Source organism: Alligator mississippiensis, chromosome 10 (assembly GCF_030867095.1).
Source record: "Alligator mississippiensis isolate rAllMis1 chromosome 10, rAllMis1, whole genome shotgun sequence".
NCBI classification, from domain to species: domain Eukaryota; kingdom Metazoa; phylum Chordata; order Crocodylia; family Alligatoridae; genus Alligator; species Alligator mississippiensis.
This window is the reverse complement of record NC_081833.1, coordinates 27,592,108-27,617,193: the sequence shown is the minus strand read 5'-3', so window position 1 is coordinate 27,617,193 and position 25,086 is coordinate 27,592,108. Positions and strand designations below refer to the sequence as shown.

Sequence of the window (25,086 nt, the reverse complement as noted above, 5' to 3'; positions counted from 1 at the left end):
TTCCACATACAGAATCTAGTTATTTGAGGGTTGTCTTTAAATTTTGTTTTCTCATCATCCCCCACAGCTGTGGTGTGGAAAGCAGTGTGTGTGTATGTGTGTTTGTGTGTTGGGGGAGGGGGGGGTTTAAGGGCCCCATCCCCCCATATCCTGTTGTTCCTGTCTCCTCTCTCTCTTCCCAACTTGCTTTCTGGGGTAGTTGGCAGCAGCCCTGGTCCTGGCCCAGCCAGACAGAAGCTGCAGTGGCAACATGGTCAAATGGTGAGCCTTTTAACCATTTATAATCCCTTTTATATTAATATTCTGCAAATGGGATAAAAAGGTATTTTTAGTAGCACAAATCCACCACTAGATGGTGCCAGCACCTCAGGTTTGATTCCTATTGAGCCCCTGCTCATAGCAGGTGCCAGCTAAAGCTGTGTGCACGTGTTCATGGAGTGTCCTGGGGATGTGCACATCTGGCACACTACAGAGTGCCTTCAGAGGCCAGCTCTCCAGCCAGGGGGCTTGCCCCCACCTCCAGAGGAGCCTGTCATGGGATCTCCTGATCTACTGCTGGCACCACAGTAATAGTTGATTGGGCTGCCTGAACTTCAGTGCCAACAGCTAATCAGGTGGTGTATCTCTCTGCTGCATGTACACCCCCCCCCCCCCCCCCCCCCCCCCCCGGACTGTGGCAGGTCCTTCAGTCAAGCCCAGGCGAGCTCCAAGGGGCAGCCTGGGCCATGGTGCATATGGTGAGTCCCACCACCCCTGGGCATGTAGTGGGACTGGGGTGACATGGCAGCTGGACTTGCTTCCCAGTAGCTTCTGGCTGCAGCCCTTGCCAGCCTTGGGCCCGCTGCCCAAGCACCCCAGCAAGTCTGCCCCACATCTACTGCTGAGGGTGGGACCTGTGTGGGTAGGGTGCGTAAGTAGGCAGATGGGATTGGGGAGTTGTGTTCAGGAGTGGGATGAGTAGGTGAGGCTGGGATCTTGGGTCAGTGACCGCTCGGGTATTGACAACAGGATCTGGTATTGGCAACGGGGGATGATATGGTAGGGGACCTACAGATCGGTAGGCATCTGGGGGACAGTGATCACCTAATAATAGAATTCACCATAAGATGTCGAGTGGGTAAGGTAACTAGTAGGGTGAAAGTGCTAGACTTTAGGAAAGCTGACTTCAATCAACTCGGGCGATTAGTTAAGGACGCACTGCAGAGTAGGAGTTTTGAAGTGATGGGATCCCAAGAAGGGTGGCTGTGCCTTAAGGAAACGATCCTTTGGGCACAAAGCAAGACGATCCTCATGCGAGGTAAAAGAGGGAAAGGGGCCAGGAGGCTTCCCTGGCTGACCAGAGAAATCCAGGGCAGCCTAAGGGCCAAAAGGGGAGCACATAAAAAGTGGAAACAGGGTGAGATAACCGAAGATGAATATACCTCCTCTGCTCATGCTTGTAGGGAGGCAGTTAGACAGGTCAAAGCTACCATGGAGCTGAGCATGGGACCCCAAGTAAAAGACAACAAGAAATTGTTTTTTAGATATATTGGGAGTAAAAGGAAGGCCCAGGGAGGAATAGGACCCCTGCTAAATGGGCAGAAACAATTGGTGACAGACAGGGGGGACAAGGCTGAACTCCTCAATGAGTTCTTTGCCTCACTGTTCCTAAGCGAAGGGCACGACAAGTCTCTCGCTGTGGTTGTAGAGAAGCAGCAGCAGGGCACCAGACTTCCATGCATAGACACTGAGATGGTGCAGAGTCACTTGGAAGAATTGGATGCCTTTAAGTTGGCAGGCCCGGATGAGCTCCATCCGAGGGTGCTGAAGGCACTGGCCGACATCATTGCAGAGCCACTGGTGGGAATATTTGAACGCTCATGGCGCACGGGCCAAGTCCCAGAGGACTGGAAAAGGGCCAATGTGGTCCCCATTTTCAAGAAGGGGAGGAAGGAGGACCCGGGCAACTATAGGCCAGTCAGTCTCACCTCCATCCTTGGCAAAGTCTTTGAAAAAATTATCAAGGCTCACGTTTGCGAGAGCCCGGCAGGACAAATTATGCTGAGGGGAAACCAGCACGGGTTCGTGGCAGGCAGATCGTGCCTGACCAGTCTAGTCTCTTTTTATGACCAGGTTACGAAACGCCTGGACACAGGAGGAGGGGTGGATGTCGTATACTTAGACTTCAGGAAGGCCTTCGATACGGTATCCCACCCTATACTGGTGAACAAGTTAAGAGGCTGTGATGTGGATGACTACACAGTCCGGTGGGTGGTGAATTGGCTGGAGGGTTGCACCCAGAGAGTCGTGGTGGATGGGTCGGTTTTGACCTGGAAGGGTGTGGGCAGTGGGGTCCCGCAGGGCTCGGTCCTTGGACCGATACTCTTTAATGTCTTCATCAGTGACTTGGACGAGGGAGTGAAATGTACTCTGTCCAAGTTTGCAGATGACACAAAGCTATGGGGAGAAGTGGACACGCTGGAGGGCAGGGAACAGCTGCAAGCTGACCTGGACAGGTTAGACAAGTGGGCAGAAAACAACAGAATGCAGTTCAACAAGGAGAAATGCAAAGTGCTGCACCTAGGGAGGAAAAATGTCCAGCACACCTGCAGCCTAAGAAATAACCTGTTGGGTGGCATGGAAGCGGAAAGGGATCTTGGAGTCCTAGTGGACTCCAAGATGAACATGAGTCGGCAGTGTGACGAAGCCATCAGAAAAGCCAATGGCACTTTATCGTGCATCAGCAGATGCATGACAAATAGGTCCAAGGAGGTGATACTTCCCCTCTATCGGGCGCTGGTCAGACCGCAGTTGGAGTACTGCGTGCAATTCTGAGTGCTGCACTTCAAGAAGGATGCGGATAACCTGGAGAGGGTCCAGAGAAGGGCAACTCGTATGGTCAAGGGCCTGCAGACCAAGCCCTATGAGGAGAGACTACAGAAACTGGACCTTTTCAGCCTCCGCAAGAGAAGGTTGAGAGGCGACCTTGTAGCTGCCTATAAGTTCATCATGGGGGCACAGAAGGGAATTGGTGAGGTTTTATTCACCAAGGCACCCCCAGGGGTTACAAGAAATAATGGCCACAAGCTAGCAGAGAGCAGATTTAGATTGGACATTGTGAAGAAGTTCTTCCTAGTTCAAGTGGCCAGGGTCTGGAACGGGCTCCCAAGGGAGGTGGTGCTCTCCCCTACCCTGGGGGTCTTCAAGCGGAGGTTAGATAGGCATCTAGCTGGGGTCATCTAGACCCAGCACTCTTTCCTGCCTATGCAGGGGGTCGGACTCGATGATCTATTGAGGTCCCTTCCGACCCTAACATCTAACCTCTATGAATCAGGGCTGGGACAGAGCCACGAACCACTCTGGTGCCAGTCACAGGGGTGTGCAGGCAGCGGATCACAGCTCTGCTGGGATGAGGGTTGGGGCTGGGATCTGGAGGAGCCCTTGTGATGAGTACTGGTCCTGTGGGGAGAGGATCATGGCTGTGCCCTAGGCCCTGGCCCTGTGCTGTCACTGCCACATGATCCCAGGGGCCAAGCAGATAAGGTGGGGCTGCTTAGGGAGTTTTGGTGACCTGTTGTGTGGCAGGGAGGGTGAGGGGTGGTGCGGTACTGACCTGGCCAGTGACAGCTCACCAAAACCCCGTGTGGCCCAAATAATTGCCCACCCCTGAGCTACTGAAATCCAGACTGTTCATGGTTTCCCCCTTCCATGAGCAGGAAAGCTGGTTCATACCCAGTGTGGCCTCAAGGTGGCACTGCTGTGATGCGGCAACTGCAAGCACCAAGGCAAAGTGCTCCTGGATGAGTTTACCTGATCGCAGTTTCAGATTAGCTGAGGGATTTAAGGCATCCAGTAGGCTTGGTATTTCCAGTCGCCCACTGCACAATGCAAAGTACATCTCCCTTCATGGTGCTGTGTGTGGCTGTTTCCTTCAGATATATGGTGCGGAGCTTTTGTAGTGCTTATGGAGGGCTGCTTGGCTGGTGCATGGACTGTGTTAATGCTTATGTCTCCTCCCAGCTGCGAACCCCACCGTGCACCCTGTGCAGAGTCCTCAAAACAAGTTCTGCATCCTGACCGTGGCTCCTGATACCCTGCCAGCTATTGCGACCACACTTATGGATGTCCTGTTCTATTCACACAGGTAGGAGGCTGCAGGGCTGTTCTTGGGAAGGAAAAGAAAGGCCTTAGCTTCACCTTTCAGTGAGGTTATTTTCATTGGGGTGAGCATTGCACTAGGAGGCCTCAATGTGGCATAATGGGCCATTCCTATATCTGAGATGCTGACAATGTGATCTGTTAACTCCAGCAGAAGAGATTCTACAAATGGCTCCATACTAGCTGTCCAGAAAAGCCATGGGTTGGCAGCTGTGTTCTACTTCATGATGAGATGGGGGGCAGGGCAATCGTGTATCCCTGCATCTGGGGCTAACTTCTCTTCTGCCCCTTCCACCCCTCCCTCCCACCACTTTGTTTTGCAGCCCTCCAAAGGAAGCTGCCCCAGGCAGCCAAGATTTCGACTCCATCGCATTCTTTGCCTTCTCGTTGATTGAGGGCTACATCTCTATTGTTATGGATGCAGAAACGCAGAAGAAGTAGGTATCCTCTGGGATGCAGGTCAACCATGTACCAGGTCTCTGATGCACTCCAAGCTACAAAGTTCTGCCCATATACTTTAATACTTGAGTGTGGGCATGGAGTTTCTGAGGTGTGTGCTTCTCCTCGGTACCTATCCACTCCCTTTCTTCTTCCAGTGTCGGTCAGTTGGTGGGCCCTTCAGATGGGTAAAGCATTTAGCAAGGGAGGCCACTGACATCAGGAATTACAGACCTGTGACTGGAACAGGCAGGAGGGTGGAGGACCCTGTAGGAGGTAGCATTTCTTGGGTATGTGCACTGGCTGTTCTGGCTGTTGGGAGCTGAGGTCCAAGGTAGGGATAATGTACTTGGTGACCAGGTTTATTTTATTTATTTATTTATTTTTGTAGGTTCCCCAGAAACCTGCTGCTGACCAGCTCCACAGGCGAGCTCTGGAGGATGGTGAGAATTGGTGGGCAGCCTCTGGGCTTTGGTAAGGGGAATCTTCACAGCACCCTCCATTCATCTGTTATCTCCCTTAAATGCACCTATGGCCCCTGCCATGTGATACTTGAGAGCCTCCATCTGTAATACAGTGGTCTTTGGTGCATACTTGTGAGAACGGGAATAAGAGCCCTGCTTGCCTTAGTGAAGAGCTGAGCCCAGATGAATGTATGTCTGCAGCATATCTTGGCAGGGCTGTCCCTCAGTATGACCTGTTGATGCATGCCTGTGGCCACTTTCTAAACCCAGAAGTGTGCTGGTGAAGCTGCTTGGCAGCTGCTCAAATACTACAGACACATGGAGGGGTTCTGCAGGCATATCTCTGCCTTTGGAATGTGGTAGCAAGTGTGGGCATGACCAGTTGAGCTGGGATATGGCACAGCCACAGTATAAATAAGCATGAAGTGCCATGCCTAAGGCTGCAGGAGAATTCCATGTCAGAGCAAAGAACTGAGGTCCTTGGCTAGTGTTTCATCCATCCTTCATCTCTTCATGTATCATTGTCATCTGGATACTGGTGTGAGACCATCTGTCTTGCTGCTTCCTTCTTTCTAGACTTTTACTCCTATTGATGCTCAGTGGCAGAGGGGCAAGTTTAAGTTACCTGAGTGCCAGCTGTCCAGTAAGGCAAGATAAACTGATCTCAGTAGTCACCTTGGGAGTTCTTCAGCACAAGTCTAGCAGCTACATATCTAGAGGCCATGGGGGCGAAGCTGACATGATTGAGCTGTGTGGGGGGGGCAAGCACTGTTTAGGCTTCTCAAGCACACTGACATCTCACTGTGCCCTCTTCCCCTTTTGCAGATGAGTGTGGGATCGTAGCTCAGATTGCTGAGCCCCTGGCTGATGCAGACATATCGGCCTATTACATCAGCACCTTTAACTTTGACCATGCTTTGGTAAGTCAGCTTATTTCCCAGCAGACTGAAAAGGACCAAGGGAATGAGAATGATGCTAGCAGGCTAACTTCCTGTCCCTTAGTCTGATGGTGAGCTGTTTTGTACTCATTGGAGTCACTTCCAGCTGGTGGGTGTAAGGGAGAGCCCAATTGGGAGGCTGTAGGACCAGACATTCCACAGAAATGAGGCTGTCCTGACCTGCACTGTCTGAACAAGGCTTTCCCCATTGGCCTTAAACCTAGGCTTTTCATGTCTGCACAGTGCCAGCCTTACTCACTGTCTCTCCTAGCCTAGAGTGACTCCATGCCGGGTGGCACTTCAGTCTGGTCCTTCTCCCACCAGTGCAGGGTTCAATTCCCCTTTGTGTGGTGACTGCCCACAGTGGGAGGCACTGGAATGCATCTCATTCAAAGAATGAGTCCCATTGGCCCCCGCTCCCTTGTGCATAAGCTCTGAGCCTGGTCTGCAGTGTGAGAAACTACTCCTGTGGTGATGCAGAGGCCCTGAGGGTGGTGGGAGGGACCTCAAAGGGGGAGGAAGAGGTTTGTCAGCACTTGGCTGTTGTGGTGTTATGAGCTGCCTGTGCCAACTCTGCACGCAGGCCTGAAAGAAGAGGTGAAGTCTGGTCTGGGTGAACCCTGTCTGGCTACCACTTCCTTCCTAAAGTGATGAAGTACCTTCTCCAAGTTGCATGGGGGTAGGAGAAGCATAAGAACTGCTGTCCTTGCCAAGTTTAGAGATGAGAGCTTGGGAAATCAGACCTGGATGCCCTTTAAAATAGGGAAACTAGAGCATTCCCTATGGAACTGCCGAGGCAGCAACTCAGACATTTGTCCAGTTATCTTTCCAGCTTCATCTTCCAATCCCAATTGGTGGCAGGCAAGGTAGTGACCTATAGTTGCAGAGCAGACATGCAGCCTATATCAAGGATTGGCACTGGTAATAATAGACCTTGCTTTCTCTCTGCCAGGTCCCAGAGGAAGGCATTTGCAGTGTCATTGAAGTGCTCCAGAAACGCCAGGAGAGTGGGAGATAACTGGCATGGTGTCTCCTCTGTCCTCTAACACCCATCTGGAAAGATGAGAGGGTGTAGCTCACTGCCTGACACAACACTGGGATTGTCAAGCATTCATGGGAACGGAGAGAGAACACTCCACTCCTGTTTCACAGACAGCTGGCCTGGGCCTCTTGTTCATCTTCCAGGCTTCTGGAGAGTGGGTTGAACTGCTGCACATGGGGTCAGAAGGACATGTGTCTTCAGGTGGATGCCAAGAGGAGAGTTTTCTTGTCACTCTGCAAGAGTATGAGCTCAATTCTTCCCAGAGCATCCCATGAGCTAACTCCAGTTGTTTCCTCTTGCAGGTTCAGTATTGCCTAATTCAACGCCCTTTCTATCTCCACTCTCCCCACATCCTGTCTTGAAACAGGGAGCAGAGTACATGATGCACTATGAACTGGTACTAGGGAGAGATCTTTTGCACACCCCTTGATGAGTTCTCCCAGCTCACAGTTCAATTGGGCACTCTTTTTTTTTTTTTTTTTTTTTTCTTTAACTACTTTTGTAGCTAACTTCACAGTTGCTTTGAGCTTCCTATATTTAATTTCTCCTGACTTTGCTGATGCCAGGTTCAGGCATCTGCTTTTCCTAGGCTGGGTCTGCTTTTCCTAGACTATATCTAGTGGGCATCTCAAGGTGGATATGGCCAAGGACAAATGTTCTCTTTGAGCAGGAGGCAGTGGCTGATGGCATGAGGAGACACGTTGGCCATTGGGTTGGTGTGGAAAGGGATGCTTGTGGTAGCCTCTCTGTGGTCAAGGGTGTGGAGAGAAATGAGTTGTTCTGGGTCTTATAGTGTTAATGACCCTGATGTTGAGAGCCTGGGATAGACATGCTGCCTCCAATACAGAATCCCATGTGCAAATTAACCTAAGAGGCTGAAGATTCCTAAATTGACCTTTTACTGTAGAAATGCCTTCCCAGGCAAGGAGGGCCAGAAAGCTTGTTAGGACAACTTCTTCCCTTTGTGGGCTAAGCTCCCCCATGGCTTTAAAGCCATTCTGGGGCTGGCTAGCTGCAGTTAATGTTGCACTTTTAAAAAAATTTTTCTGTATTCCAAACAGTAAATCCCCTGTCTTCAGCACTGGTGGTGAAGTGGCTGATTGACAGGTGTGCTCTGGACTTCCCAATTTGCCCTCAGGTGGGGCGTGTGCCATGAGGAAAGTGCTAAACAATCCCATTTCCAAAGGATCTTGGGTTGATTTGCTGCCTACTTCAGGGAATGGGCATTGCGTGAAGGGAGGATGGTGGAAATGTGCAAAGCTGCTGGTAGTGAATGATGGCAAGAATTCCCTCGATTGGAGCAGTGGTGCTGGGAAAGAAGCACGTGTTCAAGAGGTTTGTGTTGAAATGGCCCATGTTGTCTTTAGTAGTCAGGGTAGTAGCTGTAGCAACACTCATGATCTACATAGAGGTATCCAGGAGCTTAATTGTTTTTATCATGCTGATTTCAAGGGATGGAGTAATCCGGTCACCTTTGCCTGGAGCAAAAAGTCAGTATTTCCCTTCTAAACGGGGGTGCGCTGGGAGCCTGGAATTCCATCTTCTGGAAGCCAAGGTCTGTTACCCCTCCTTGTTTTTCGTGCCTTTTTTTCTACGGCCTTCTTAGGACTGGACCTTCTTGGGTCTCTTGCCTTTAGTGGAATGCCCACAGCTAGGCTGGTATCTTGTTGAATACCAGAAAGGGTGGTAGGTTTCTGGTGTGTCACTGAGGGTCTGTCTCCTGGGTGGTGGCCACCCTGTTCGGCATCAGGCTACGGAAGCTGCTTCTAGGTGAATGGGTGATGCTCGTCTCTCTAGAGCCTGTATAAACAATGTAAAGGAGTGACACTGCCCCTCAAGTTCATAGGAAAAGACTTCCATGAAACACTCCTGTGATTAATTTTCCTTTTCAGTGTAGCTGTTTTTTACAGGAAGTAGATTCATCATTCATCAGTGACTTAAAAAGCTGGAAGAATCTGGTTTTCTTGGATTTCAAACTGCTACTTTTATTTCTGTTTCAAAGGCCCTAACTGCTACAAAAGCCTGGCTGAGTGGACAGTACCAACACTGCCAGCTGGGGTAATACTATCCTGATGTCTTACTCCTGCTGTGTTCTGTCATATCAACCCTCTTCCCCCAAGCTACCATCTAGCCTGGAACCAGGGCTGTTGGAAGCATTCTTTTAACTGGTGTGCTGTTTTGCCGCCATGAAGATTTAGGTGTGGAGCTTTGCTTTTTACTGGGGCTAAGCTTAGTTTCTCAGAACATATTTAGCCATGGGACTTTGCCTTCTGGAAAAGGCTTCAAGTCCCTGGGCAGTGGCCTCTGCTCTCTTGGATACAGTGCCTAGAGAAGACCTTTGACTTCCTGTGGAGTTTCTTGCTGATGCAAGAAAGGGTCTGCCAGCAAAACCAAGCTTCCTTTAAAACTTCTATTTTTGCATAGTTTTTAAATGAGTCAATAAAACTCCATTTTCAAAAACCTGAAGCTCTTGTGTGTCTGTCTGATGGTGAAATGCAGGAAATAGCCCCTCCAAGGGACCTGGTGTTCAGTTTCACATTATTAAAGGTCAAACATTAAGGAACCTCATGGCATTCTCAGGGGGTACAGCACTAAATAAGGATGGAGAAGCACATCCTCACCTTGAATTGAACAAAAGGAGATGGAGGGAGAATGGTGGAAAGATGTGGTCACTCTTACAAGAGCAGTCATGGAGTTAATGTTGGGGGTGGGAAGGCTTTAAGGCCAAAAAACCCCAAGCAGTCAAGGTCAAGTAGGTATGGACTTGCTAGGTATAACTTTATATAGAAATCATACTCTAAATTTCCAGGATATCTAAGTAGTGGAGCTTGGGGATGGTCTTCCAAGCCATGTGGTGCACACAAAGAACCAGAATTGCCTTAAGAATGATCTGTATAAGCTTATGAAAGGATGGTCTGATAGGACACAGTTTATCATTCACCAGGCAGTATGTGAGATGTGGAATTGGGTGCTTGCAGTCCCCAGGTTGGGGTATTAAGATAACTTTCATAATGTGGAAGGTGTTTGGTAATTCCATGCCTTGGGGCTCTTGCTGGCTGCCAGTTGGTGCCAGGAAATTTTTTTTTCTCTCCTCCTGAATGCTATTGCCTTCTGTGTTTGGGTGCTTTCCTTTACTCTGAAGCATTGGTCTGAAATACACTGATGGCTCTTACCAGTATTAAGAAAATTCAGAGGTTTCTGGTTGAGCAGGCTGCTGTTTTACTCAGGGTCACATCTGATTGCCAAATATGCAGGAATTATTATTTTTTCCTCTTAGATCAGATTGGCATGGCCTGTGGGGCTTCTTTACCTTTCTCTGTAGTTGAGGCATAGTCCTCTTAAGATTTGAGCATCTTCTACCCAGTTACTTTCCTGTTGTTGCAGTAGCAGGGCATTGTCTGTACTCTTTTCTCCACTGCTTTTACCTATGGCAAGTTATGGGGATGTTCTTGGTGTTTCAGGTATTGTGCCTTGTAACTGTGGTTGCATGAAGATTTGAAGCAATAATTCCTCAGATTAACAAATTGCCTGTGAATGCATGTGACTAGGCTTGATGGATGAGAAGCCCCTTCCCACCCCCTTTCAGTCCTACATTCCTATCCTAGTGCTGTGATTTCCCAACCATTGAAATTCTTGAACATGGAAAATCTAGTCCCAAAGGTCCAAGTTTTGAAAGTTCTTTTCAGCTAGTAGGATAGGCTTAAACTATGATGCGACTGTCCCTCCTGGCCAGCCAAGCCACGTTCAGACGATCCAAACCCACTGCTGTGCTTGGGGCTTAAGATGTCTGGGGAAACTGGAATCAATCTTGCTGGTTCCTGACCTTTTGGATGTCCAGACAAGCGCAGTTGTGTGGTATATGATGCTGCAAACATGTTTGCATCACCATAGATTCATAGATTGTAAGGAGCTAGAAGGGACCTTGCAGATTATTGGGTCCAGCCCCCACCGCTCTAGGCAGGAAGACAACTGGGGTTAGGTGACCCCAGTGAGGGGCTGTCTAGTCTCCTCTTGAAAACCTCCAGGGTAGGTGACTGCACCATCTCTGGAGGGAGTTTATTCCACAGCCTGGACACCCTGACTGTGAAGGAGTTTTTCCTGGTATTAAGCCTGAAGTGGTTTTCCAGGAATTAGTATCCATTGCTCCTGGTGTTCCCCAGGGGTACCCTAGTTAACAGTTGTTCATCGAGCTCCTGATGCACTCCTCTGAGAGAGTGGCTTACTGCTATAAAGTCTCCTCTCAACCTTATCATCTTTAGGCTAAAGAGGCCCAGGTCCCTCCCTCAGCCTTTCCTCATATGGCTTGCCTTGCATGTCCCTGATCATACAGGTGGCTCTTTTTTGGACCCTCAAGTTTTTTCCACATCCTTATTGAAGTGCAGTGCCCAGAACTGGATGCAGTACTCCAACTGCAGTCTCACCAGTGCTGAGTACAGTGGGAGTATCGCTTCCTTAGTTTTACATGAGATGTATCAGTTTCTGCATGCCAGTGTGTTGTTTGCCCTGCACTCGCACTCGCACTGATGTCTGATTCATGCAATGGTCAATCATTACCCCTAGGCCCCTTTCGGCCGTGGTGCACGTCAAGCTATCGCCGCTGAGCCTGTATGTATGCTGAGGGTTGTTTGCCACCAGATGGCGTGCCTTACCCTTGGAAGTGTTAAACTTCATCTGGGTCCAGTCTGCCCAACTCTCGAGCCTGTCTAGGACCACCTGTATCTGCAACCTATCTTCTGGCATGACCACACTGCTCCATAACTTGGTGTGGTCTGCAAACTTGGCCAGTGAGCTTTTCACTCCCTCATCCAAATCATTGATTAAAGATGTTGAAAAGCACTGGTTCAAGCACGGACCACTGAGGGACACCACTGGCCTCTTCATGCCCAGACAACACCTATCCGTTCATGAGAACTCTCTGGGTCCTACCCTGTAGCCAGCTTTCCACCCACTGAACCATCAAGCAGGTGATCCCACAATCTTCCAGTTTTCCCCACAAGGATATTGTGGAATACTAGATCAAAAGCTTATTTGGAAGTTTAGGTATATAACGTCTACTACATCTCCCATGTCCAGGTGGCAAGAGACCTGGTCATAGAAGGAGATGAGATTGTCATAGATTCATAGATGTTAGGGTCGGAAGGGACCTCAATAGATCATCAAGTCTGACCCCCTGCATAAGCAGGAAAGAGTGCTGGGTCTAGATGACCCCAGCTAGATACTCGTCTAACCTCCTCTTGAAGACCCCCAGGGTAGGGGAGAGCACCACCTCCCTTGGGAGCCCGTTCCAGAGGTAGGGTAGGTCTTGCCTTACCAAAGCCATGCTGGCTGTCGTTCAGAATCTTACCTTCCGCGAGCGTATCGCACAGATTCTTTAATGAGCTTTTCCAGGATTTTCCCTGGGATGAAGGTTAGGCTAATTGGCCTATAGTTGCCTGGGTCTTCCCTCTTCCCCTTCTTGAAGATAGGCACAATGTCGGCCCTCTTCCAATCCTCGGGGATTTTCCCCCGTGCACCACGAATTCTGAAAGAGCTTTGCCAGGGGTTCTGTGATGACCTCAGCCGGCTCCTTCAGCACTCTCGGATCGAGTCCGTTTGGTCCTGCTGACTTATACATGTCTAGATTTTCTAACTGGTATTACACCCACTCAGCATCCACAGTGGGGAGGCTGTCAGTCCTGGCATATCCCCTATGAGCGTTTTCCCCATGGTCTGGTGAAATACTAAAGCAAAGTGTGTATTCAGGAGTTCAGTTTTTTTCCTGAATGTTGGTTACCAGCTGTCTTGAGGTGTTAAGCAGGGTCCCACACTTATTTGTTTTCCTTTGATTGCCTACATACCTAAAGAAGGACTTCTTATTGTCCTTGACTCCCATAGCTAACCTAAACTCAGTTGCTGCCTTGGCTTTCCTGATCATTTCCCTACATATATTGGCCACTGTCTTAGTCATCCTTGAGGACCATCCCTAGTTTCCACTGTGCATACACTTCCTTTTTTCTCTTTTGAGAGGACTGCAATGTCCCTATTAAGCTAGGAGGGCTTGCCAGCCCTTCTGCTTTCCTCTTTCCTGGAACAGATTTTTTTTTTTTTTTTTTTTTGTGCTTTGAGGATCATATCCTTGAGCAATGGCCACTCTGTGCACCCCATTCACCTTCCCTTCCTGGTCTCACATTGCCTCCCCTGCTAATGCTCTGAGCCTGTCAAAGTCAGCATTTTTGAGGTCCAGGACTTCAATCCTGCTAGTTGATTTGTCAACCTTGCAGTGGACAGTGAACCTGATAATTTCATGGTCGCTGTTGTCCAGGCTACCCTCAGTGTTCATGCCGTACACCAGATCATCTCCCTTGGCCAAGACCAAGTCTAGAAGAGCATTACCTCTGGTTGGCCCTTGCACTTCCTGGGTCAGGAAGAGAGCCTTGATTTTTACAGTCGGGGAAACTGTGAACAATTTGACCTAGCTGAGTGTTCCTCCCAAGCTATGTCCAGGTAATTGAAGTCACCCATGCCAACCAAGTCCTTTGCACACGCGGCCTCTCTCAGTTCTCGAGAGAACTCCAGATCCAGCTTCTCCCCTTGGTTTGGTGACCTGTAGTAAACACCTACAATTAGGTTTCTCTCACCTCATCTCCTCCCGTAGCTTGACCCAGAGGGTTTCAAGCTGCTTATCTTTGCAGCCAATGTCAGCCTCCAGAGAGGTGTACTGTTCTCTTGCATAGAAAGCTACCCCTCCGCCTTTTCTCCCTGCTCTGTCCCTTCTGTGCAGGGTGTAGCCCTCTACAGCTGCACTCTAGTTATGCGAGGAGTCCCACCAGGTCTCCGTGATCCCTACCAAGTCATATTGCCTACTAGAGAGCAGGAGGGCTAGCTCCTCCTGCTTGTTCCCCATGTTCCTGGCATTGGTGTACAAGCAGCTAAGGCCCCCAGCTGACGCCCTCGATTTCCTGAGACCCTCTGGGAGAACTGTTTGGTTAGCATTTTCAAAAATTTGTGTTAGTGTCCTCCACAAGGGAGCTTTCCTGTGTGCCAGTCCCTGGGTATGCTGCACTTCGGAGTTTCCCCATCCCCTTGCCAAGTCAGTTTAAAGCCCTGTCCAATAGATCAGCCAGCCTGGCTGAGACCAGGGTCTTACCTCGCCATGTGAGGTGAATGCCATCTCGTCCTAGGACTCCTTTCTCTCAAGTGCATGCTGTGGTCGAAGAAACAACCCCTTGCAATACCACCACTGTCTGAGGCATCTGTTAACCTCTTCCATGCAGCCATCCCTCCTGGGTCTGTGGCCTGCAACAGGGAGCACGGAAGAGAAAACTACTTGAGCCTCTAATTCCTTGAGCCCAGAGCCCTGTAGTCACTCATGACACAGTCAGGGTTACCCCTGGCCGTGTCATTCATGCCCACGTGGATGAGCATTGGGTAATAGAGAGACGGATGAGCCTGGGGATCCTCTCTGCAATGTCCCAGTTGCGGGCCCCACAGAGACGGCAGACCTCTCAGGCTAAGGGGTCCGGACAGCAGATAGGTCCCTCTGTGTCCCTCAGGAGAGTGTCGTGTGTGTGTGTGTGTGTGTGTGTGTGTGTGTGTGTCCAGCATCTCCTAGGGGTGGGAATACTTACCTCCTCTGATGTCTCTGTCGGCATCTCGTGCGTAGTGAGGGGAGCGTACCTGTTGTGCAGTGCCGGGAAGGAGTGGCCCTAGCTCCGCATGCTCTGGACCTGGAGACAACTGTTTTCCAGGTAGCTCTGGACAGGTCTTTGTAACCAGTCTTCTCTGTGGCCACCTCTTCCCCCTTCTCCACACTCTTCCTCTCTCCTCCATTTCCCTGGAGTACGGCCTGGCAGTAATTGTTGATATCGTCTTCATGGGCCAATGCTGCATAGCTGGCTTACCTCTTCCTCGAGCTCCCGTACTCAGCCCTCCAGGGACTCCACTAAGGAGCACATCCGGCAATTTGGGGTGCTCCCGTGCTTGGACGTCAGCAGCCTCTGACATAGTTTCATAGTTTTTAGGGGCTGGAAAGGATCTTACAGATCATTGGGTCCAGCCCTAAATATACTGCACAGTCTAGTATTTTCCGCGGTGTAAGGGAACACTGCTGGAGCGTGCACTGTGCTGGGTCTGTTTTCTGCAGGTGTGTTTTTCCCCCCCCCCCCCGGATATCCAAGGTGTGCCACCGCTACTTGTCCCTAGGAAACCAAATGCCCACACGCATCTGGATGTGCCCCTTGAGAGCTTCTAGATTTTGCCTATAAAATACGTGAATAGAACAACCATGTGTGTAGTGGTGACCATTGTAGCTGCTTGCTTGAGGCTGCTGAGCTGCCCAAAGACTTGGTACTTCAGTATGGAAAATACTTGTCAAAAAATGGTTGCCATAATGCAAGTGGGAGAATAACTGCAATGGAAAGATTTGTCCTAGATTTAGCCATAATAGAGCAATAGGTTTATTGATGGATTTGGTGCCTCTGTAACCTCACAACATGGGAGAAGACGTTCTAAAGTGACTCCTATTGAAGCTCTGCACAGCTGCCCTGGCTAGAAGGGTGTGGGATGAGCACATTGTGTATCCATGTCAACTTTTAGTTGTAATGATGGAGATACCATGAGAACATGGCATCAGGATAGGCCATTCCAGCCCAGTATCCATCTCTGCAATTTATTAGTGGCCTAGCTCTGCCTGGTTGAGAACCCAGCAGGCTGGGCCTGTTGTTGGGGAAGGAGGGGAAGGCAGATAGGTTTCCAGAATGCTTGCTTGCCATTTCTGCTTCTGAGCCTCAAGCTCTGGCCCCAGATGCCTGAGGGAGCACTTTGCATGTTGGTTTTTTGAGGTTTTTTTGGTTTAGTACACTGGCTTCTCAACTTTTGAAGACTATTAGGCTGGGCATGGGATGCTTAATCTAGTGGGTGTTTCTACTCCACAAATGTCTGGGAAAAATTTTGAACATGTATCAAAGAAAATGGGTCTTTTAAAGATGTTTCCTAAATGGGAGCTAATAGGAAGCATTCAGAATTGCCAACGTTCTTGGTGTCCATTGCTCCCCACTGATGAAGGGTGTGGGTGGATTCTTCCACTTCAGTGGGACTGGCAGGGTACTAGCATAGGCCCAGGTTCACTGGAGACCAGAGAACATGACTGAAGCAGAGTTATTCATACTTCCAAGTCTGAAAGGACCATCCTAAGATAGGAGAAGCAACAATCTGAGACTCAGCATTTCTTAAGCCTGATTATTTTTATGTATTTATTTATTTTTTAAAGACATTGTCCCTTCTAGTCCTGATGCTGTAGTGTTCATTTACTAGGGAATCTGTTCAGGATGAGAGCCCAGAATGACCTTTTTGCTCCTTTTCCTTTTGCGGTCTTGTGAACTGTTTGTTGAAATAATAACTTTTATACAAACTACAGATCTGAAGCCTTTTCCACTGCTAAATTGAGCCTGCCTTTTGAATGACTGTGAAAGAAGATATTGCTTTGCTGGGCACTCTGGGTGTACTGGAGTGAAAAGATGAGTAGTGGGAGTAGGAGGGAAAGGTCACTGAGCCAAAACTGTCCTGGGTTAAAAGAGCATCTTGAGAGCCCAGCTATTAGAGCAGTCTGGGCAAGCTGCTTTTCTAGAGGGAGCTAGTCTCCCTGCATGTGGACTGCAGCTAAGACCTGTTTGGAAATTGAACAAAAACCAGGAAAACAAAAACTCTCCTAGGAACAGAGAAGGCAGCTCTCCAAGGGGTAAAACTCTCCCTGTGGCAGAAAACAAATCTACAGCCACAAACCACAGGTTTAATTCTTTGTATTACCCAGTACCTTTGCAAACAGGCTTTGCATTGGCCGTAGCCACAAAAAACACTCCTGACCTATTCCTGAATGCAGCAGTCAGTGGTTGGGATAATGCCACCCTGCTTTGTGCTAAGGCTGCCCAGGTATGATTCCAGGCAAAGAGGATCTTTTCAGGTTGCTGTGTCAATGTTGTACCCACCTGCAACTCCTAGCTCATGCATTATGGCATTAGCCAGTGTGTGACCTAGAAAGGCTAACAGAGCATGCATCTCTTCTTATTGCTTGAGAAATCCTTTTTCCCTTTGAACTCCAAACTAGATAGAGCAAGTTGCCGCAGCTTGAATTTCCTCCAGGAGAAACCAAATCTGGACTATTGTGGCCCCAAATGTGATGGTGAACATGATGATAATGATACAAATGGGCCACTGGCGTGGACACGCTGTGATTACTGCAGAGGCTGTGACCAATGCTTGGTTGAACAGTTGTGCATGTCTTGTTCATCTAGTCCCAGTGCTTGGGGGATTTGGACAATGCTGTTTTTAAAGCCTTCCAAAAAACCAGGGCAGATCCTTGGTTGTCTGCTGTGGAGGAATGGTCCTTGTTGCAAAGAGGTGTGAAGCCATGTACAACACAGAAGAGTAAGAATGAGATATAGCAAGACTTGGATGGCTCCAAAGAGTGGGAGTTTACCAGTAAATGAGATGGTGTTGGGAGGTTATAATGCCATTAAGGTGAAAACAGTTGAGGTTCAGCTACAGTGTGGCTTCCACTGTTGCAGCTCTCTATAGTCCATTCTATAAAGTATCCACATGGCCCTCGCACACTGAATACCTGTGCAATTTAATCATGGAGAAACTTAGCTTTGCCATTCTGCTGTAAAGCAGAGTGGTCCCCAATTCACAGAGAAGGATCTGTGGCACAAGTTAATCAGTTTTTAAGGTGATGGAGAAAGCTTGAACCTAGTTTCTTGCATTAGTCCTGTATTTTCTAGATCACTTTTCTTATTCTAAGACTAGCCCTGAGGGAGAGAATGGAAGAGATCTCCATCTACAAGAGTATATTTTTAGCAGTGTAAGTTTGGCATCCTGTAGAAATCTGAAGGAACAGCTAGATGTGGGGTGAGAGCAGGGGGGACTGAGGAAGGAGCAGGCAGGATGGGATGTGAGGAGGAGGAGGTGGTATCAGTATTTCAGGTGGGAGGTGTCCAGCATAGGAGATGGTCTATCAGCAACGGGAGTGAAGTAGAAAAATGGGGTTTGCAAGAGCAGTTGAGACTTGACCCTGAGAACCAAGGTGAGATGAGGTATACTTCAGCCAGGAGCTCAGAAAGAGCCAATTTCTGAACAGAAAATGCACATTCTGTAAAGGATGCATTTAAAAAAAATAAATAAATAAAACCACCCTTTTGATCTGTACTGGGGCAAAACCTTTCATTTCAGTTTCACCTCTGTCACATTTAGTACCTATAATAACTATCCTTTTTAGATAGTGACTGGATTCATCCTGGATTTTGAAGGCTGGTCCTGGCCAGTTGGTAAAAATTAAAATGAGCTCCAGAATCAAGAGGTGTGGGGAGGTGGAAAGACATGGTGCATCAGGCAGCTCTACCTCCCTGCTGTACTATTGCTCCGCAAATAAAGATTGTTGGTTAATTCTCATTCACTGTATGCCTCTATTTATTGAGCCCAGTAATCAATACATGGCCCAGGCTAGTTATAAAATGAAAGGGCTGCTCATTTATCTTCACTTGCAGGCCTGTGTTCTTCTAGAGCTGCATTTTCCTATTAGTGCTGTTCTTGAAGCAGTTGTCCTTTTCTGTATTGCTGCTGCTGGCCCATGGAGTTGCTTCTCTTGGCAGTAGGGGGACATTGTAGCAGCTCTCTTCTGCAGCCCCTGGGGAGATGAGGCTGCTGCAGTCTTCCAGGTGGGCACGTATCCCATCCCAACATCCTCTGGGAAGGGTCCTTCCCTCCTAACTTTGCTTACAGGGGTTGTCTTCTTGAGCAGGACTCTTGGGAAGTGCCTGTGGGGCAGGGACAGGGAAGCTGCTACTTTCAGAGTGAATGGACGTGGGCAGTGCAGGGGGTGGCAAAGCCACTGCTTGCTTATCCCAGAGGGCTGCTTGAAGAAGATGGTGGGAGCTTTGGCCCGTGGGAGTTGCTGGGGCAGCAGTTAGCTTTTTTTTCTCTGCAAATAACGCAGAATCACGATAAATCTGCAAGGGTTTTTTTTTTTTATGAGGTGAACCTTCTTCCTGCTTTGAGGCACAGATTGTTCTTTACTCTGCTGGCATGCTGGACTCTGCCAACCAGAGGTTTTCACCCTCCAGCATGTGGCAACAAGTCAGTCGCACCCAAATCGCCTCCCTTGGTAGTAGGTAAAAGCTCAGTGTTGTTGCACTTGTAAAACTGAGCCAAGAGTCCAAGCCGAAGGTAAAGTTTTCTGCCAAAGGGACTTCCCCCTGCCCCCACTCCCTTCCCCTCCTCCCTCACTGGGAAGGTGTCTCAGGGTAACAGATTGCATGGCTTAAGTTTTAATGCTTATTTAATGGGCTCCCCATCACAACCTCTCATTGTTTAGTGCATGGCGTGATCACCCAGGTGCCCAAGGCAGGCTGAGCAGCAACAGGGAGGTGGTGTGTGATGGGAGATGCTGTGCTGTATCCCGTGAGGATTGTCTGGCCCCTCCAGGCTGTGCAGCTGCTCTGGAGTCTGGCCCTTTCCACCACAATTACAGATGAATGCTTCTCCCTTGGCAGCTCAATACCAACACTGTGCAAGAGGTAAAACCTATTAACCACAAGTTTGGCAGCTTGAGCTGGGGAAAGTGGAAGAGAACTGATGCATCTTTCTCAGCCAAGAATCATGTTTACACACTTATAAGGTGGAAAGTATATTTTGCATTAGCCAGCCTTTTCTTCATGCCAACGACTGCCTCTTGGGTACGATTATGGCAGCATCTGCCTTCACAGCAATGCCATGCTAGCGGATGCTACTACTGGGTTGTTGAGCCAAGAAAATTTAGCAAGCTGCACTGAGCCCTCTTTCAGTCCCATGCTCATTCCAGTCCCCTCTTCCCTTCGTGTTTGCAGATTGTGCAGTGAGGATATGGCCTCCTCAGTTTTACTCCTGCGTGTGATGCACACCTTTCCTGTCTGAGAGCCCTGGCAGAGCTTGGAGAGAGAAGCCCCTGATCACTCTACTAGCAGCAGGGGCAGCACAGTCTAGGGCAGGGGTTTTCAACCCTTTTTGGTTGATGTACCCCCAGTGGCCAGTCCAGAAGCAGGGACTCCCCCAGCTGCTTGACTAGCTGGGGTGGGGGGTCCCCCAGAGGCAGATTGAGGAGGGGGGTGGGGCTGGTGGCAAAACCAGAAGTGCCCCCCGCTTCTCCACTCTGCTGCTGTGTACCCCCTGGGGGCTTCCCAAGTACCCCTAGGGGGGGTATGTGTATCCCCAGCTGACAATCCCTGGTCTAGAGCATAAGACAGGGGACTGGGACTTGGAGGACCTGAACTCAAATTTCTGCTGGTGACCCAATGTAACACATGGGGCAGCTCTGTTCCTTTTGTGCTTCAGTTTCCCCTTGGATGTTTCTCTTTTGATTGTAACACTGATTTACCCTGAGACATTAGCTTATGCCTGTTCTTCAGCTTGAATAAATGTACCCGTGCTCACTGCTATGATAACAGCTACAGCATGGAGCTCAGCATGTGTAATTGCTGGAGTATGTCACCACCTGCTCGGGTAGGTCAGCAACCTTCCCTGCGCTCAGTAGTAATGTGACTGCCCTGCTAACAGTACTTAAGATGACTCCTGTAAAGCTAGCTCTGGTGTGCCTACACCAGCTACAGTGCAGTTGTACTGTTTGTATGCTACTTTGTCTAATGGACCTTGGGCTCAGCTGAGATCAGTAGGTGCTAGTGTAATAGATGGAATAATTAAATGAATGCTCAGAAATAAGCAGACTAGTGTGACAGCATATGCTCTGGGACCTGGCAGATGTGCTGTCCATTCCTGTATAGGCTTCTCTCTCATTTTGAGAGCCTGGATAAGCTACACGGCAGTTGTGTGCCTCTATTTCCCTTTCTGTAGAATGGAGGCTGTCCCCACTTTGCAGGTAGCTGGGAGGGTGGTTGAGGGGATATTGTATGGGTGGTATTGTTGTTTAGTTGCGTTTCATGGCCTGACATTACCCCCGCCCTTCCCTCACCACCCACTCGCCAGCCTCTTTGAAACCTTGACCAGGCTTTCCATGAAACATGATAAACTAGTCTTAGCTTTCAGGTTAACGGACTCTGCAAGCCAGTGGGCTCAGGTAATGGAACCAAGCAAGATGCACTAATTTGAATAATACCCAAAATGCTCTTCCTTCTTATACAGATTTCCTAACAGGCATGTGGAAACGGGCCAGGTTGTGTTTGTGCACGAACTGTGTTCTTTTTCACAGCAAGATAGGCAGCCTCCATGCAGACACAGAAGGTGACTGAATAAAAACCAGCTGGAGCTACAAAAGGAAGTGAAGTTTGGATGTGCCTGGATGCCACAGACCTGAATTCTCTCTCTTCTTGGATGCACGGTGCCTTATCAGCCTCTGGGGTTTTTGTAAAAAGTCAGCCATGATGGGATCCTTGGAAGGGGTCCTGACTGCAGTGCTTTGCATTAATGGGGCTTCATCTGAAGGAACAATATTGTTTGTGGCAGCAGTCAAAGAAGCAGGAACATCTGTATGAGCTGGTTCCTGGAGGATCTACACTAAGTGGTAGGTGAATTAGGATCTGGTGGATCTTATGTCTCAAGGTGAGGGGAGGATTGTATGGACCGTTGAGACCAGTCTCCTGTGTTCACTCACAACTACATACTTATAACATTTATCTGAAAGGGCCCGTACATCTGTCTTCTCAAGCCCCACTTGCACACCACAGCCTCAACACAAAGCTACCTGTGCTAGAGGAAGAGACGGAGAGGCAAAGCTATCACCTGTGTCTTGGGCCCTGTGATTGCAGGGGATTTGTTAGGTAAAATATCCTCAGATGATCATAGGAGGTGAGCCAAATTATGCTGTTGAGGAAGGCAACACTCCCAGGAGACCAGGGGCAGGCAATTATTTTGAGCGGAGGGCCGCTTACTGAGTTTTGGCAAACCAACGAGGGCTGCGTGAAAGGCAGACCAGGGCAGATAAATATTAATTTTCTACATTGTTTAGGGGGCCCGTGGGCCAGATAGAATGGCCTGGCAGGCCGCATCTGGCCCGTGGCCTGCAGTAGACCTTGCTGGTATGACCTGAAGGATAATTCCTTTCAGACCCCAAACCTGATGGTTCTTTTGAGCAGAAGTTCACTCCATCAGGTGATCTGGTTAGGAGTACCAGTACATGCTCCCCATAATCTCCCACTTCTGTCCTCGATCAATGTCCAGTGCTTCAAGGGGAAGGGATGTCATCAGAAGCCAAATAATACTTTTAGAAAGGGGAAAAAGACAGGTAGCAGCCCTGAGGCACTGGATTACCAGACTCCTTCCCATATACTTCATTCCTTTTTTGCTACATGGTTTCATTAAAGCTGAGTGCAAGCAGAACTTTCCTTCATTGGAAATCTCTCTGTGGCCTCTATCTGTTTCCCCCAGCACTTGCGTTTTGCGGTCTAGTGTATTTATCAACAACCCTGAAAGGTGGGAGGCAGAGCAGGATGGCAGCATAGACTAACTTGTTTAGAAAGGCTTGACCTTCTGTAGGTTGCAGCCTACTTCATCAAACACTGTGAATGGACTACCTGCTAAGGTAGGGAATGCTATTATTTCTATGGTACCAGTGGAGAACAGACCAAGTGTTATGTCCAAGGTCATGCATGGTTTCAAGGACAGAGCAGGGAACTGAATTGATCTCTCCCAACAATCAGGTTTGTGGCCTAACCACTGGGCAATCCTGTCTTTCACAAAGGATTTTAATATGTGTCAGTGATGGCTCTGAATCCTCCTCTTGCCCTGTTGTGCCCTGGCCACGCCCCAGGCTGTGCTTGGCCTATAGAGCCAGAAAAGGGTGGTGCCCTGGTTCTCTTGCCATAGCATCTATCAAAACCTCTCCCCATCTGGAATCCTCCCACAGCCTATGCTTCCTCTCGCCATGGACCTGGTTGCAATCCAGGGTTGAAGCTGTTGTCATCCCATCTTCAGCAATACGTTCTAAACTCCCTTGGCAGGGGCACTTCCACATGGGGCCAGCTTGCAATGTGAGAATTTTAATGGAAATTCTTTCCCCCCGTTGTTACTCTGGATTGGAAGCTCTTCCCGTACAGAGTGTTTCATTCTCTCTGTGTATTGTGTCCCAGAGCAGCAAAGGTTGTTACACAGAGGGGGAAACAGAGGCACTGAGCAAACCATTGACCTCCCCAAGGTTGTTCAGTAAGTCTGTGGCAGAGCTGGGTAAAGGAGCTGGTATGCTCCTGGATCCCAAACATTGGAAATGAAGGCAAAAGACCTGGCCAGTCTGCAGCCTCTACAAAGCCATCGACCTCCCTTGGGTGAAAATCTGCTGCAATCCCTCTCCTCTGCCTCCAGGGGATGAATGGGGCCCAGCCCATGCGCTATCTTGATCACCCAAAAAGTGAGGAAAGAATCTGGCCAACCTACAGACCCTCAAATCCAGCAGGCCTCTTTAGGCAGGTACCATTTGTCATTGCCCTTTGGGGAATCTTGTCTGTGGGTTGGTTGTTTATTGTAAGGCAAGATATAAATCAAATAAATAAACCTGCCAAGTCCATTCATCCCTAACGCTCTTTTTTCAAAGACTTGCTGTGCTGCGCTAACCTCTCTCCTTAGCCCACTCCCCTGCTGCCTGGCCCTGGGAGTGATCATAGTCCTGTGAATGTGTGGTCATGGGCTGCTGCCATTCGCATGCATGGGATTCCACTTGCCCACAGCTATGGCAGGATCTTCCTGAGTCATCAGGAGTCCAGGGCAGCCAGGGAGCCAACACAGAGCAGTGTGCAGGGGGGTAGGACTGATGTCCTACAGTCCTGTCCCTCCCTCCCCCTGCCTTCCCCCCCCCCAGCAATCCACAAGCATTACATCAGGGAGCAATAAGAATAGGAGAGCTGGGGGGCTCTTTATGCATAGAGTTCCCAAGGCCAGGAAAGGCTGCTGGGATCACTAATAACACCCACGTGGCTGCCCTCCCAGAGCCCTCCATTCCTGCTGGGCATTCCACCCTGGGGAGGGCCTTATTGCTCAGACATTTGGAATATGTCAGAATATGAATATTCAGGAATATGAAATCAGAAAATAAAGGGGGACAGGAAGTGAAAGCGCCATGGGAGAATCTCCTTGTTCTCAAGGGGGCTCAGCATGGGGCTGGTGTGACTGCCACTGCCCTCAGGTTCCTGCCTCTGCTGCAACTGCTTCATCACATCTGAGGTGCCTGCAGCCTGGCCCATGCTGAGTTTATTTGCCCAGAAAGTCACCCACATGTGCAAATAGCAGAGGCCCTTTGGTGTGCCGAGGGGAAATAGTGCTGCTGCTTCAGGGTTTTCTGAAGGGCCTTTTTGAAATGGTCATGCAGAGGGTGTTGGTGGCAAAGCAGCAGCTTGCTGGGGCAGGGTTGCAGTGCCACAGCCTTGGAGTACTGCCTCCGTTTCTTTCACTTTCATAGATTTCATAGACATTAGGGCTGGAAGGGACCTCGGAAGATCATCTAGTCCAGCCCCCTGCCCAAAGGGCAGGAAGTTAGCCGGGTTCATAGGATCCCAGCAAGATGAGCATCCAGTTTGCTCTTGAAGGTGTTCAATGTAGGCGCTTGAACCACCTCCGGTGGCAGGCTGTTCCAGACCTTGGGGGCTCGGACAGTAAAGAAATTCTTCCTTATATCCAGCCTGAAACGGTCTTGTAGTAGTTTATGACCATTCGACCTAGTCGTCATCCCTTGGGGCGCTCTGGTGAACAAACGTTCCCCCAGATACTGGTGGTCTTGATACAGTCTACCCCACCAGGCTTCCACATGGCAAGCATGTGAGTCCCTGATACCATATCCATCCTTCCCATGGGGTGTGTTAGTTCACAGCCTAGAAGTACCCTCAGTGAACCAGAAGGTCCTGTGAAAGCATCCCCTGGTCCTGCTGCCTCTTAAGGGGGTTTCCAGGTATGGGTCTCTTGCCAGGCTTCATCACATTGCTGCTGATCTTGTGCAGGTGACACCTAACAGCTCCCTCTACTATGAATGCCTGTGCTGGCCTCTTGGTAACATCACTGGTTTGAAAGGGCAGTGTCCCTGTTCAAAAGGGCAGAATTCCCTCTTTGTTAAGAAAGCAAAGGAATT

At 49.3% G+C, this 25,086-nt stretch overlaps 1 protein-coding gene across 1 annotated transcript in view; it reads left to right on the top strand.

The window, feature by feature from the left end:
* CASTOR1 (cytosolic arginine sensor for mTORC1 subunit 1) overlaps positions 1–18,440 on the top strand; it is a 43,590-nt gene extending 25,150 nt beyond the window's left edge. Inside the window, exons 5-9 of the mRNA XM_006268930.4 lie at positions 4,000–4,123; positions 4,461–4,574; positions 4,967–5,049; positions 5,865–5,959; positions 6,930–18,440. Coding sequence (XP_006268992.1) covers positions 4,000–4,123; positions 4,461–4,574; positions 4,967–5,049; positions 5,865–5,959; positions 6,930–6,995 — 482 coding nt within the window. The 3' untranslated portion in view covers positions 6,996–18,440. The remainder of the gene's footprint in view (positions 1–3,999; positions 4,124–4,460; positions 4,575–4,966; positions 5,050–5,864; positions 5,960–6,929) is intronic.
* The last annotated feature ends 6,646 nt before the right edge of the window (positions 18,441–25,086 follow it).